Source organism: Astyanax mexicanus, chromosome 2 (genome assembly GCF_023375975.1).
Source record: "Astyanax mexicanus isolate ESR-SI-001 chromosome 2, AstMex3_surface, whole genome shotgun sequence".
Lineage (NCBI taxonomy): Eukaryota > Metazoa > Chordata > Actinopteri > Characiformes > Acestrorhamphidae > Astyanax > Astyanax mexicanus.
The window spans coordinates 46,097,496-46,114,236 of NC_064409.1; the positions used below are offsets into that span (position 1 = coordinate 46,097,496).

General features: G+C 40.8%; 1 protein-coding gene across 1 annotated transcript in view; it reads left to right on the plus strand.

Annotated features, from left to right (window-relative positions):
* Nucleotides 1–211: 211 nt before the first annotated feature.
* nuak1b (NUAK family, SNF1-like kinase, 1b) overlaps nucleotides 212–16,741 on the plus strand; it is a 33,810-nt gene continuing 17,280 nt past the window's right edge. The window contains exons 1-2 of the mRNA XM_049474370.1: nucleotides 212–1,686; nucleotides 15,767–15,887. Coding sequence (XP_049330327.1) covers nucleotides 1,429–1,686; nucleotides 15,767–15,887 — 379 coding nt within the window. The 5' untranslated portion in view covers nucleotides 212–1,428. The remainder of the gene's footprint in view (nucleotides 1,687–15,766; nucleotides 15,888–16,741) is intronic.

The window sequence follows — 16,741 nt, forward strand, 5'->3', positions numbered from 1 at the left end:
TAATTACTTATGAATCATATTAAACCATTTATTTTTTTCTAAATGGAACTAAATTTGAGTAAACTGAATTCGTTAGAAACCAATTAGCTAGTTAGCTAGAGCACTTATTAAAGGTCTGTGTTTCTCTGAAGATCCTCCATCGTGTGAGAGGGGAAAGCCCCCAAGTCTGCAGCTGTAGCCCCGCCCCCAGCTCGAGCCAGCCCGCTGCTCTTTATACGCGTCTCCCTCCGCAGCCCTGAGCAGAACAGAGACAGAGCCAGAGAGACGCGCAGACCCGCCGGCCCGCTCAGAGGAGTCCGTAGAGATGAAGGCAGTAGAGAAGACGGCGCGGCTCCTCCACACACAGCAGCCCCTGCTCTCCTGGTCATGGACCCCCCGCTCCTCGGCCGGAGCTCCGCTCAGCCAGGCCGCTCCGCAGCGGCGGACAGAATGAGGGAGACGCGCCGCCGGCTTCGTCGCTGCTTTCTCGGGAAGCAATGACGGATGAGGTTTTTGACTCGTTTGTTGATTTATTGTTCATGGCTTCGGTTTTTCGGTGAATCTGTTAGCGGTAGAGCTCGTAGGCTACACGGCCGCACTGTCTTACACAGAGATGGTCTAATAATTACACAGCGGAGGGAGAGAGATAGAGAGAGAGAATGAAAGAGAGAGAGAAAGAGTGATAGTGAGAGAAAGAAAGAGAGACTTGAGGAGATTTTTTGTTTTGTTTATTTTTTTCTCAGGCTATCGAGTATCTATCTGATGAGTCTGTGGCGAATTCAAGCGAGCAGACATGAGATCGAGATAATAACCCGGTGAAGAAAGGGGCGTCTTTAGTGCACCTTTTTTTAGTGCATCTGGTCCGAATCTGATTTCACATCCTCGCTAGTATGGATATCTAATTAACCTGGCTCTGTTTTAAAATGCCTTGTAAAATATTATACCTGGTTTATACGCGTAGAGACGAAGCTCATTTTCTAATCATTAAGTCAGCCTACACTGCTGCTTCTTTGCCTTTGTCTTTAGTGTAGTATCCTAGGTTAGCTCAGTTAGTGAGATACATAGTAGTAAATAGCTGTTAGATATATAGATATATATATAGAGAGAGGTAGTTATATTAGTTAATAACTAGCCTAGTGTAGCCTACTGTAATCTAGCTAGCATTAGCGTTAATATGAAAGCGAGGGGTCGCTGACAATCATAGCACAGCCTAGATAACCTAGTTAAGCTAGTTAGATATCTATATATGTTAACCTAACCTAAGTAGTTAAACATTGCGTCGTAATTTAATAGCTAATTTATTGATGATTATATTATTATAAACTATATGCTATAATTAGGCCTATTAGCTGGTATTATTACCTATTATTTTGGATAATTAAACACGTGGTAGTTGATAGAAAGACGTTTAATCGAGTGGGAGATTCCTCACTGGTTTCCTTGCCGGTGATGGATGTCGCCTGTGCCTCGCCTCAGCGGCAGCCCCCCGGCTCTCTGGCCGAAGCGCTGCAGTCCGCAGCGGGCAGGCCAGGCGCGCTGCAGCCGCCCTCTCCCTCGCCGCTGCCGGCCGAGGACAAGCGGAGCTCCGGCGTGAAGAAGCACCACCACAAGCACAACCTGAAGCACCGCTACGAGCTGCTGGAGACGCTGGGGAGGGGCACGTACGGCAAGGTGAAGAAGGCTATTGAGAGGCACTCTGGGAGGGAGGTGAGCTCAGCCCCTGTTACACCGCTTTTAAACACGCTTCTGTTTTTAATCTGATTAAAAGTGAATGAAGTCAGCTGAATGTGAGTAAATGAATGTGAGTCACGAGGCAGCGAGCGCTCAGTGAACGGCGGGGCTGAACAGCGGCAGCTGCTGGATGATGCTAATGTGTTGTGTTTGGCTCGAGCGCCTGTTTCCCCCTCATGGGAATCCTCTCGTGCACAGCGCGCGCGGCTGGACCCATGTCAGGGATGTAGGCTCGCACGCACGGGTGCGCGCGCGCCAGTCCGCGTGCGAAAGGTTACATGCCCTCGTGGTCACAGCGTTACCACGGTACTAGCCCTTTCTTATACACGTGCAGATAGTTACACCTACAGCGTTACACTTGTAAACGCTCATGTGGTTACAGCGTTACCACGTTACCAGCCTCTTTTATCTCATTTATAAATGCAGGTTTATGCCTTGCTGCATACACTAAGGTATTGAAGTGATGAAGATTTCTGTACCTGAAACAAGGGCAACAATTTGACCCTATGTTGCAATATTAGCATTCTCTTAATATTTACCTCTGATTAAAGGTGCTTTCACGTCTGCCTTGTCTGGTGGTCCGAACCAAAGTAGCAAGTGTAAAAGTGTCTCTGGACCCTTTTGGTCCGACCAAAAGAAGGTGGTCTCGGCCCAGATCTGCTGAACCATGGTCCGGTTTGTCTGCAGTGTGAAAGTATTTTGATGGTTCGGATTTTCTGACCAATTATAGCCAGTTAAACCATTAAAGCAGAGGAAAAAGAGCCAGTTTTGTGTGGGAATCACACTCCACTTTGGATTACAGGCAAGTGTGCAAGCAGAATGAACACAGGCTCTTAGACTGGGAATTAATTTATTTACTGTAAGAGTAGATTAACCCATTCTAATCTTTTACACAGGCACACCTGTCCTCGCAAAGGGGAGTCAGACTCTGACAAAGAGCAAGAATTTCTCCTAGCACCTAGCAAAGCAATTTGCCAAACTCATAACTAACATTCAACAAACCAGTTAATATGAAGTATAGAGAAACACAGCCCATATAGCTGAGGACGACAGTAGTAGTAAAGTTACTGTAGTAAAGTTTTTAGCCTGCTCATTATTCAAATATACATAATGTAACAAAGATAATGTGAATCCTAAGACATGAATGGAGTGCCTCCCTTCCTCAGAATTCTGCCTGAGTTGACAAAATTTCTTCCTTTTCAGACACAGCTATTGTAACCAAGGGGATGCAGAATGCAGGCAAGACTGTTGGTTGGCAGGTGCATGTAGCACCTAATGGCCTCGTTAGCAGGTAGCCTACTTGGTAGGACTGTCCTATGAATGACTAATTCTCAGTAGCCAATTGGTCACACATATGGAATGGTCTAATGAGGCTTTGTGGTGATGCCACATGTAGATGTCATGTGGTGACACTGCAGCAACATTGAGAGATATTCTCAACTCAGCTGCATCCTAGACCTCCTAGGGACACATCTAATGAAACACATTATTGAAAAGCTGGTTACTGTTACAGAGTTCAGAGGCTACTGTTATAGACAAACAGAATAGGACCACAAGTAAACTTATATCAGTAGCGTTTTGTTCAAAAGGAGACCTTCATACTCTTCCCTACAGCCACAAATAGCCCCCCTCAGTCGTGGCCTTTGAGGTCACTGGTGTTTTGGGTATGTGGGTCAAGCACGGTGTGTCTTGTGCAGAATGTTCTCATGACACAGTCAGCTCCAAACACGGCAGCTGTCTGGAGAGTCCATCAGTAACAGGATGCCAGGCAGACGTGTGCAGGTTATTAGGTATTTTGATGACCTTTGATCACTTGACCCCCTGCAAGGTTCTAAGTAGAGATGGAGGCCGTTCACGTGTGAGGAGGGCCCAGACTGAGAGCCTTGATCCTCTTTATGCAGTGTGTGTTATGGATATGTGTATGAGTGTTCCAGGTCTCTCCACTAGTGTGGCAAAATATGGCAATCTTGTTTCTCCTTCAAGCTCGGACAGAAGGTCAGATAGATGCACGCACACACACACACACACACACACACTCATGCACATATGCATTATTATGGAGTAAACAGAACAGAACAAGGCAACAGATAAAGGCACAGAGCAACAATAAGAGATAGAGGCAGCCATGAAATTGAGAAAGATTACATCATGTTTTTAGGTGGGGTGTGATAATCATGAGCAGAACTGCACACACCAGCAAAGCTTTTTCCCTCTCTCTCATTTACACAGACACACACACACAAAACCATACACACACGGCATATATATAGTCAGTCACCCCTTACCACAAACTGTATTGTGCATTAATGAAAGTCCAGGCTTTCCCAGTGGGTGGGTGTATGTGGTTAAGAGACCATGAACGACACACGTTTCCAGGGCAACACGAATCACTGATGTGGTATGTTATGACACTATAGCAATACCAGATCCACTGGGAGCCCCTTAAAAATCGATTGGTTGTGTAAGTTGCGCGAATTGCGCAGTCCTCCGCTCGTTTAAAAAACACAACACACCCAGAGTGCTGTCTGGCACAGAGCAGTGTTTGCTTATACACCACCCACCCAGACCAGCACACACAGGAACAGACACAAACACACATACACATGGGCTGGAGTATGTTTTGGGCTCAGTGCCAGCATCAAGTTTATGTCCAGCTGGTGAAGGGGAGAGTGACTATTGGATAATGAAGCTAAAAATAAACGAGCCCTCTAGGGAGAAAGACAGTGGGGGAGAGAGAGAGAGATAGATGAACACAAACACATCCATGACTGTGTCTGTGTCCTGTTGACATAAAAATTTTAAATTAGGGCAGGAACGCTGGATATTCTGCTGAATCAGTATATTGCCATATATTGTGATACTTTAAGCATGGCAATATTTTGTGATGGTTTAAATCAAATAAAAAACCTGTCATAATATAAAAACACACTAATATATATATATTTAAAAAATTATAGAAAACTATGCAGTCATACCATTGATCATAGCATAGATCTAATGAAAGAGTACAAAAATGCCCTCTAGTGGTTGAGGTCAAAACACAACACAAAATTGACCACTGTCTGACCTCAAACTTAACATGCAATCTAAATACCGTACATTAAAAATCTGTATTTTTATTAATTGATACAGTATTGCAAAAATAATATTGTGAAACTTCGATATATCAATATTTTACACCCCAAAGCTCAAACACAAGTAGTGTTTTCCCCTTTGTTTTGGTCAGTTACTATATTGCGCATGCTGTAGCTGACTGTGATGCTGTCATACTGTTGCCAGAGGTAAAAAAAAAATCACAGTGTTGTATTGTCTCTGGGTGTGTGTGTGTGTGTGTGCTGTTGTCCAGACCAGGAGTCATTTGTTTAACAGTGCTTACTCACCGTCCTACATTCCGGTGTTATCTCTCTCAGGGACAGAGGTTTCCTTTAAGAGCCTCAGCCCAACAGCACAGATACAGATAGCATTTGTAATCAGTGGAGTGGCAGTGCCTCAGGCCTTAAAGGTTCTGTTAGTTTAAATCCTTGGAGTCTCCAACACCTGCTGGTGTTTTTGTCACTGACCTTTAAATTCATATAGCTTGTTTAGACTTTCTATGGGACCTTGACTTGATATAATTTTTTCAGACACCGCTATTGTCGTTCTTACCTGTTACATTGTTGCCATTTTGCCAACTTGAAAGTTCGTAATCGCTGTGGATTTGGGAAAGTGTTCTCAAGGTCTTACAGTGTTTAATTTTAAACATCTAATTGATTCCCACCAAAGTACCTAGCTGATCTACATTGTAGATGTAAAGTTGAAGACAAAAGCTCATCGGTCGCTAAAAAAGTTTGTGTTGTGCATCCTCTAGTTCTTTATTAATGGTTACAAAATTCTGACTGGACATTAGGACATTGTTGTCTGGGTATTTGTGGTTGGTTGCTATTTTTAGTTCAGGAGTGAGGCTGAGGTGTTTAAAAATGTCCCTTTTTTTTGGTCCAGTGCATCTAATATATTTGGGAGGAGATGAGGTTGAGGTTAGGTTATCATCCAACATTCTGGCCTCACTCACAAAGCTCTTGTTGCTGAATCCAACCAAATCTGGACAGCAATGCTTTAAAATCTAATTAAAGGCCTTGTCTGTACAGTAGAGACAGTTACTCAAACAAAAACACAATTCTTTTTTTTAATACCCTTGATTTTACTCAAAAACTATGAATTTAGGAACAGGTGTTTGAGGGTCTTTGTCCATATGGTGTATCTACATTCAAACTACTATTATTCCATCACAGTTTTCTGGTTGTTTATTATAGTCATAAATACTCAGTCAGGGTGCAACATCCAACTAAAAGTTAGTTTGTTATTGTTATTGTGTGAATACTTTTTTCTTCATGTTTCATTACCAAGAGCACAGTTAGTCTTACTTAATTGTTGTCCTTAGACTTTTTGACTGGAGGGTTTAAAACATGATCTACAAGCCTGTGTGTTGAGAACATGTCTTAAAGTATCAGGATGCAGTTTGTTTCTGTATTGCCCATTCCTAGTTTTGCAGTGAGTGTGTGCAGGCTTTTGCTCAGACTGGTACCATAAACCCATAACCCCTGGCCTACAGGCATGCTGTGCTCTCTCCTGGACAAGGCGAATAGAAAAGAGACAGCTACTGTTATGCAATGCCTTTACATTAGTTTACCAGCTCTCTCAGATCTCTCTCTCACACAGAGCTCTCTCTCCCTTTCCCTCTGTGTCTGTATTTAATAGAAACTGCAGAAAGAAGGCCACTGAGTTTCTGGTAGAGATAGGGAATGTAAGAGACAGTGGTTTTGACGTTTACAGTATGTGTGCATGAGTTGAAGCTGGGCAGTTTATAGAAAAGTGCATACAAATGTATCAAAGTAAAAGTATTAAACTCATTGTAAATAAGTAGTAAAGTAAAATTGGAAGAGGACAAAAAAAAAAACAATACTCCAGTAGATACAGATACAGCATTTTAGTACTTAAGTACAGTAGTGAAGTAGATCTATTTTGTTTCTATACATCTCTGACTTTAACATTAGGGCTATGTCTTGGCCTTGTGATATGTATATGTGTACAGGAGGTACAATTCAACATATGGCAATATATTGCAGTGTGTGCTTGTGTGTGTGTGTGTGTCTTTAAGAGGCCAGAAGAAAAGGTTGTGGTGACAGGATGACTGAAGGCAGATAGTGACACATAAAAGGCCATCTTAAAAGGAAATGAAAATGCCATGGAAAATTCATATCCTGTGGAGGGCTCAGGAAGGAGAACAGCAGCATTCTGCAGACCCTGGATCACCATTAGGGCTGATTTAGTACCAATGTCCGCTATCAAAATCATCATCATCATGGCTGTGACCAGTGCAAAACACAGGGCTTTAAATAGACAGCAAATTACATTAAGCTCTGTAACTGTGCTCAGGCTTTTCCACTAAGCCACGGCGGACAGAGCTAACTAACTGTAACAGTATAAAATTAGGTTACGGAGGCATAAACACGTGCACACACACATATACACATACATGTATGCTGAGATGTACTGATGCACAGCTGAAGCTGTATAGGATATGAGCTGCTTGAGCAGTTGTCTGGAATGGAAGACATAAGGTTTGGATTGCTAAGTGGTGGAGTTACATTAGTTGACCAGACTTGGATCCTGAAAGGAGGGAGAAGGACTGGTGTCCATTAAAGTTCTAGTCCGGTCCGGATGTTTTTGGTAATGTACTCTTTTTTGGGCTGCTCGAGTTGCTGTAGGCACGATATTGTAAGGTTTCTCGTAGTGAATTGGTAGCAGACAGCACATCTAGATTATTTTCTTCTTTTAAAAAGAGATTTAAGCATGACTAGGGTTAAGAAGTATTAGCAATAGAATAGGAATCTCTAGAGCAGATAATCATGAACATATTGACACTGTGCCTAATGCCAGGCAGTGTTGGGCACGTTACTTTGAAAAAGTAATTAGTTATAGTTACTCGTTACTTCTCCAAAAAAGTAACTGAGTTACTAACGGAGTTACTCCACTATAAAAGTAATTAGTTACCAATTCAATTCAATTTTATTTATATAGCGCTTTTTACAACAAAGGTTGTCACAAAGCAGCTTTACAGGAAAAACAGGTCCACGCCTCTTATGAGCAGCACCACAGAGATGCCAATTTTATGGTGACACAGTGGCAAGGAAAAACTCCCTTTAAGAGGAAGAAACCTTGGAAGGAACCAAGACTCAGTCAGAGGAACCCATCCTACTCGGGTTGACCCGCTCAGTACAAACAAATAACAAACAACAAACAAATAACAGAACAAAAACAGTACAGAGAATTAATGTGAACTATGGCTAATATAACAGGTACTAATTTATGAATATAAGAATGTGATGGGCACAAACTATAGAGCTATGGCTAATACAGAAACAGATACTGAGTGTGTTAATGGTAATCAGTGCAGGGTTGCAGAGCCGGAGAACGACACAGCGGGCAGTGGAGAGCCAGGCTGGGAACATCAGGAACAGGGCATCTCCATACATGTAAAAGAGATAGATAGAGAAAACAGAAAGGAAAGAAAGAGAAACAAAAAGCAGAAGTTAGAAGGGCTGTGTGATAATTCTGAGTAGAAGGACAGGGCTGATTCCTGAAAGCTGGAACCACAGACGGACGCATCCAGGAAGACCGGCCGGCCAGGCGTCTCAGCACATGTGAGAAAGATAGAGAGAGAGAACAGAGAGGGGAGGGAAGAAAAAGGGGTTAGAATGGTTTTATAAAACTCTGCTGGAGTGGGATGGGCACTGGTAGCAGCAGCTCAGGACATGGGGAGAGAAAAAGAAAGCAGATGATTAGGACAGGGTTTATATTTGCTGGATAAGCTGTAAGAGGAAGAAAATTGTAATGAGACATTACTCAAAAGCTTGAGCAAATAGAAATGTTTTGAGTCTAGATTTAAAGATTGGGAGTGTGTCTGAGTCCCGTATATTAATAGGGAGGCTATTCCAAAGTTGGGGAGCTTTGTAAAAGAACGCTCTTCCTCCTGTATAGTTTTTTCTAATACGCGGGACTAATAACAGGCCAGCGTCTTGGGAGCGGAGTGAACGCGGCGGATTGTAAGGAGTAAGGAGTTCCTGTAGATAATGCGGGGCCAGACCATTAAGGGATTTATACGTCAGGAGAAGTATTTTATAATCTATACGAAATCTAACAGGTAGCCAATGTAGGGATGAAAGAATAGGTGTAATGTGATCGAACTTTCTAGCTCTGGTAAGCACTCTTGCGGCTGCATTCTGAACTAGCTGGAGTTTAAGGAGTAATTTATGTGGACTTCCAGCCAACAACGCGTTGCAGTAGTCCAGCCTGGAGGTTATGAATGCATGTACCAGCTTCTCAGCATACCAGTAAAAGTAACTATCGCGTTACTTTTTATTATTCGCCCGTCAAAAAAAGGAAATCAATTATGCATTTACTATTATTATTAGAAAAATAACAAAAAATAACAAACGAAAATAAACCCAAAATGTTGACAAAAATATAATCTAACGAATTTCAAAAAAATAAAACGAAATTCTCCACACAACCAAAGAAAATTACTAAAACTTGTAATACTGAAAAAAGCGGAAAAACGCGTCTGGGGATGAAATTTAACAAACCAAGCCACACTCAAAAGAAATATGTATATATAAAACAAAATAATGGACAAAAACAACAATTTAATGCCCGTTAAAATGGTATTAATATAACAGCTTCACCAAAAGAGAATAGAGCTTAGATCCTGCCCAAAAAATCCGACCCAGCCGGAGCCCGTGCACATTCTGCCCAAGCCCGAACCATAAACTGTCATTATGAGCCTGACCCGATCCGCCCCATAAACTGTCTGTTTTCGGGCTGATTGAATGAGCGAAATATAATCAGAATTATGTTAATTAACACTGTAACATAGAAGCATAGAACTATCATTTAATTTAAATGATTTTTAAGAACAGCTACACACAATGCTGCAAGTCAAACGCCGAGGCGTTCACGTGCGCCCAGAGCTACGTGATTACAGTTTTCATTTTTATTATAGTTTAATTTTATTTTGTTTTTATTTTTTCTGTTCATTTTAGGTTGGGCTTGCTAGCGCGAGCGCTTTACACAAGAACTAACGGACCACGAGTGCCGCGCGCTCGGCACAACAACTCCCGCTGTACAACTCCGCTGTACAACAGCGCTTATAAATAAATTAAACACAAAAATTAGGGTATTCTATCAGTAATTTCAGTTCGTTTTAGTTAGTTTTATAAACACAAAATACAGTTCGAGATAGTTATGTTTTTCCTTTTAATTACCGTTTTTATTAGATTCAGTTAACACAAATGTTTTTCACTTTCAATTTTCGCTATTTCGTTCGCTTTAGTGAACAATAATAATTGGTTACTTAGCAACATTGTGATTATCACACCAGAGCTTTATATAAAATAAAAATAGGAGCCTGATTTCGGGTCGGTCCTCAGGTCAGGTGGGATTCGGGCAGAGAATCTAAGCTCTAAAATAGAAAGCAGCAGCACCACAAAAACCGGAGCGGCTAAAAAGAGCTTAACGTCCTTAATTCGGAACTTGGGTTGTCCACGGCAATCACTGAATTGATTAGAGCACGCAAATCGTCACAATTGTGCCTCACTTCACCACGCCAACCCACAGGCACAGCGGCCAGAAGCTCAAGTTCACCGGACAGAGGAGGGGTTAACCAGGGCAAAGCGAAATAAAAAAAAAAAGTTCATAGAGCGGCTAAAGTAACGTGCAGTAACGGGGTGTCGGAAATGGTAACGGCGTTATAGTTACAGTCATAGTAATTAGTTAGATTACTCGTTACTGAAAAAAAGTAACGGCGTTAGTAACGCCGTTAGTTTTAACGCCGTTACTCCCAACACTGATGCCAGGTAGGGGCTAGACGGGCGTAAAGCCCCCACCCGGTCCCTGTATTGGTCTGTGGAAGAAAGGAGCTATGTTCTCTGGATGAGTTGGGGGTGGGAAGTATGTCATTGTATTGTATTGTATTGTACACAATATATTATGACACAGTCAAAAATACATATTGTGATAATAGGAGTATTCTTATCTTAATATATCTTAACATAATATACTATCTAAAACAGTATATTATAACTGAAATTCCTTCTACATGCTTATCTCTGCATGCCATTATTGTATGTCCCTTCTGTGTTTAGACTTGGCTTCTGAAGAAAAGATATATATTATATTATATTTTTTACATCAAGAGATACAAACTTTATTGTATTGTCTATTATACGGTTACTAGGACTTTTCTACATTTTTTATATTGTTATAAATAATGTAAAACGCAATAAAAAGATGATAAAAAATATATTATTATTATTTTAAAGTATATTATTATTAATTTATGTTTGCAGTTTATTTGCATCCACTAAGTGGAGTTATTTATAACTAAATTTTGGGAGATAATCCACGCCCATTACTCCACCCACTAGCCCTATTTAAACCCCCACTTCCTCTCCTCCTGCGTGTGGCACAACTTGGCACCCACCTCCTCCCCATCTTCCACCTTCTTTTTCTTCTTTACCTCTCATCGCGGGGGGGCTTCAGCTTCTCGCGTCCTAGCGTAGCTGCCCCGAACTCCCCCCCCCCCCCCCCCCTCTTTCTATCATATTCCATCAGGGCGTGGGTTAATACTAGCAAACTTACATTATTGATTTAATGTTGTTTACAAAAAAACAAAACAGATGCTTATATTTCTATGGAATGTTTAAAACTGTTATATCGTATAAAACATACGTATCAAATATAATATTTTTCAATCAAGTTCTCACAGCAATGCTGCTTAAAAATCGTAAATCTAGTAAAGAGCCGTCACTGGACAGTAGAAACAGTTACTCCAACAAAAGCAGGGTAAACTCTTTCTTAATTTTATATAAAGCATCTTTTATATGAGCAGGTGTCCCAATAATTTTATCCACATAGTGTATGAACATCCCTCCAATGGCAAAATTCATCGCTACAGCACTGTTTTTTTTTTCTAGAAAATAAAAAATAACCCTCCTTGACTATTTTGAAGTGGTTTTGGTGCTATAAGAGCAGTATGAACACTGGGCCCCTCTGGATCCTTCACATTCCTTCTCTCTTATTGTGAGGCTGGCAGGAGGCACATACCTGAGCTGTAGATAAACTTCATGAGGTAATGGAAAACAGTTCATTGTGGCTTACCAATAAAGACCGTAAGATTTTGCAGGATCTCAGCCGAGCATGCAGAGAATGGGCCCCATTTATGTATTTATTTATACTCTTTTATTCCACGTAATCAAGTTTTGAGCCATTCCGGTCAGGTTTCCTTATAGGGATGTGCTGGATAATTTACCTTGGGCTCTGTGAAGCATGTGGTTTTCGTTTCTCGGAGGAAAGCGGCACTCTGGAGCGCTGGGCTCCTCCTTTGGCAAAGGCTAGAGTTGTCTATCTTCCCATCCTATCATTAGAGCAGAAGAGATGATTCACTGACAGACTTGCAGTGAAGACGGATAGGCAGGACTTATACTGTATCATTAAGTTCTATACTTACATTATATGCAGTTATTGCAGAGAGTACTGGAGACAGGGTTTTAACTCACTATGCTGGAGAATTTGTAAGAACTGAAGAGGATTGTTTAATTGATGTAATAAATATTTAATCAAGCAAGTATCTACATTTAGACATTTAGGAGGCAGCTTCGCTTTGTATCATAGTGATGTGATTAAAGGAGCATTAAGAATGATATTTTCTGTAGTAAAACAAAGCATGATCAGGATGTATTTTCAGATATTAAGGAAATCTGCTGAGTTAAGGTACCGACAGCTTTAGTTAGCAGAGCATCAGCCAGCAATTTCTTATTTGAACTGTGTAGTACATCACAGAAATCAGTGTGGGATGTAGCCTCCGAATATTCCAACCACCATTTCCCTGGTCCAGTCACCACAATCGGGGCTTCCAGGTATAGACAACAGCATGCAAATAGTGGGCTTTAGATAGGGAAATGTGCAAGCTGTCCATTTTTTTGTTAAACAGGTAATCAGTGGGTTTCAGGAAGGTTGCTAACCATATCTGGGTAATTTACCACCATCACGTAGTAGAACGTAGTAGAAACAGGCATAAAGAGTAAGACTGAACTTCGCTCTCCACTCTGTGTAAATGTGGCTACCCATGTGAACTTCGCATTTGTGTAGGGGGGGTGGATCTAAAAAAAAATAAATAAATCTAGTGTTTGGAAATTGTAGCCATTTTACACACTCACTCACATTTATTACAGAGTTTTTCTTTATGTTGATATTTTAAAATGCACAATGATGGCTGATTTTTTTTTTTTTTCCCATTTTATTTTTTGGTATGTTTTGTTCCATTAAGATTTTTTTCTCTTCTTTATTTTTTACAAACTTATATGAAAAATAGCAAAATGGCACTATATTTATTTAAAATGATTTATATCAATTCTTAAGCATAAACTAAAAATGTTTATACACGTCTATGCTTCTACACCTCCGTAGCTTAATTTAGCAGTATCTCCACAAGGGGGCTGAAGTAGTGCTTTGGAGCACACCATTTAAAATTAAGTGAAACCCACCTGCGACAAAGGAGCGCATGTTTGCAGGTACAAGCTAAATATGTAAAACACACTTTTATGACTTAATTCTGTGATTCAGTCCATGTTTTCCACATTGTGGGAATCATAGGGCTCCACACACAGCCAAACATAACAGCAAGTCTATTATATCGCCTGGGTATTTGGATTTTGGAAATACGGTGGCTGCAAGAAGAAATAAGAGATCTCTGATGTTGCCGTAGTTTCACTAAACTAATAAGACCCCAAAAGTTCCCCCAAAACTAACAGGACTAGGTGAAAATGTTTCCAAATATGTGGGGTTAAGCAGCTCGATTCATCAATTCAGACATTTTTTAAACACTATTAAATGTGAATTTTGGAAAGTTAGGGAACATCCTTTTAGAGCAGTGTCAGTTTTTTTTTCCTATGACGAAACAAGAACCTCCTGGTTTTGCGGCTCAAATAGGATTTCCTTTTTGTCAGTGTCTAAAAATGGTCATGAAGCACATGGGTGGGCGTGTAAGATAGTCCGGAAATCCCTTCCAGCACTTCCTTTTCCCAAATGATATCACCTATCAGTCAGAGCCGACCCCCCACACACACCACCCAACTAACCCCACCCCACCAAACCCTCCACCTTTCATAGATTAAAATATATGAACAGACACAGTTCCCAGTACTACCTGAGGCCAGTATGTATTAAATATCTAAAAGCAAGAATGTTGTTCTAGTTTCAACTTCCTCTTCCATAGAGACTTATTCATCAGGACATGAAAGGTGAAACAGAATCCAGTAACCAGAATCGTAGAAGTTTGATTTATCTGACACCTATACAGTATACTACCTGCATTCCACATCCTTTCCTGGGCAAGAAATTCAATAACGTGAGGGTTTCCATCCTGATTACCCCAGAGACGCTCGACTGATGGAGCATTACCATTACGTCTTAATTAAGATGCATTTCTTCAACATACAAAACCACTGTATACTGTAATGTATACTGATATCGTATATTTTTAAGAAGCATGTCACGCTGAACAGAATTGGGGTCAAAAGCAATGAGATCACTGTAAAACACTGTAAAACTTGAACTCTCCCAGGATTCCTTGCTATTCGTAGGGCCTTAACTTTGTAATGCGGCTCCAGCAACGCATGAAAGATATAATGTTGAACGTTATTCTGAACATTATACCCTTACGTTAATGCTAATTCATCTAGAAAATCTTTACATGAGCATGTGGAAACATGAACATGCAGAAGCGCAGAGTCTGCATGCTCCCTAGCCATTGGAACATGTGGTATCTGTTCTCTGCAATGCAACCTGATCCATCAATTAGAGGGGAATCTGTCTTAAGTCCTAAGTCTCAGTGAGAAAGCATTCACCAATCCTCCCAGAGTAGAAATTCAGAGAGGTCCTCCAGTACTGCACCCTGTGCCGTGCTCCTTCCCAACCTCAACACCTTCATTTTCTCTTTAAGGACGCGTTTGAAAATGACACAGTCGCTGTGCGAAATGGCCGGGTTTTAACTGACTGTAGGCCTTCCTCTTGATGGTTCAGCTTGCTGGATCAAGTCCATTCTTCTGTCTCTGAGCTTTAGCTGAAGTTAGCTGAGAGGATTGTGTACATTTCTTGATATATATATATATATATATATATATAAAACCTAGGGCATCTATGAACACTTAATTGTTGATAAGAACAAGGGGACTTACAATATTTCTAGCTAACCTGTTTGGTGCTTGTTATAAGCCATAGCAGTATGTACAGAAAAGCTGTATCCAGTTGAAGTGTGAATGGGAGACCTTGTAACGCTCAACATGGAGTCTGTTTACAAATAAAGTCCCATCCTTTAACATAAAGTGACAATCAATGTACTGTTCAAACTGTGAGCAAAGGAAAATCTATGATGTGCCTGGGTTAGGGTGGAAAGCCATATTCCTTATAGGCAGTTATACTCTGACTAGTTACCAGTCTCTCAGTGTGGACATCTGTGCAAGCGCAGTAGCCAGAATAAACTAAAAAAATCACATTTTTGTGCATTATCTAGCCGAACACTGAAAATCAGGAAGTTTTATCCGATTTTATCATTGATTTTAAATACATTTCAAAAATGGTCATTTGACATTCCGCTTAGCATAGTAGCTTGGTCTTATGTGACTGCAAATAATTGTTCAGTGGTGTTGAAAAAGGGACCCCTAAATGGGGGAAATAAGTACACAAAGGTATGAAATTTGTGTCTACAACATGTGGAAGAAAAAAGCTACTTTATTAAAAAAAACAGCAAATATGGGGCTACTACATATTTTGTTTTTATGTTATGTTATATTATGTTGTGTTTGTGTGCACCCACTCATCCCTACATTGAAATCAGTCACATTGAACCTTTTAAGTTTTCGATGTTTCTGAGATAAGAAGTCGATTGATGTTTTTTATGGCTTTTCTGCAGCTCGATGGCTGAATTATGTGCTAAATCTCTTCCTCTGTTTCCTCCTTGCAGGTTGCTATAAAGTCAATCAGGAAGGAAAAGATCAAGGATGAACAGGATATGGTTCACATCCGCCGGGAGATTGAGATCATGTCGTCTCTCCGACATCCCCACATTATCTCTATATATGAAGGTTTGTCTGCTATCTATCTATCTATCTATCTATCTATCTATCTATCTATCTATCTATCTATCTATCTATCTATCTATCTATCTATCTATCTATCTATCTATCTATCTATCTATCTATCTATCTATCTATCTATCTATCATCCTCTTATATATTTTTCCACACCCTTATGGTTTAAAAACCCGTAGTACGTAAGTGTGTCCCATAAATACTCTAATCCTTTTATTTATTGCTTTGTCATGACTCTTGTCTGTCCACGTGCCAGTTTCTCTGGACCCCTGTTGTGTTGTTTGTGGCGTATTGGAACGTTTCACAGTAAAGATGTCACTGTTAGATATCAGGCATTACTCCTTCTGGATGTTATTAATCATCCGTCTGTCTGTGTGTGCTTTTGGAAGTGTGTGTGTGGTGGAGGATGTGTGTGCATGTATGTATTTGGAGGCAGATGCCTGTGCCTTTGTGTGCGCTGAAGTGGGGTGTCTGTGGGCAACTTTCCACACATCTAAGGGGTCTCTTCTTTTTTCCTCCTTCATCTTCTTGATGTTGAGGCCAGACATCTGCTGGTGGTTTCAGACGAAGCAGCTGGGAAGCAGACTCGGCTCTCCGAGGGAGAGGGGCTTTCTGCCTCTTGCTCCAATGCACTAAAGTGTCTGTGACTTGGCAATGAATTAAACATCATTTTCCGATGAATAAGTAATGACCTCCTTTTCGCTTATAATGAATTGCTGATACAGTTCCGTACAGTACTGACGCGTTTTTCCATTTCCAGTCCAATCATATGCGCATACTTAAGCCAGACGGGTCATTAGGCCTCAGTTAAAAATATTCAAAGGAGTGACTCTCTTTTGTTGGGGAAT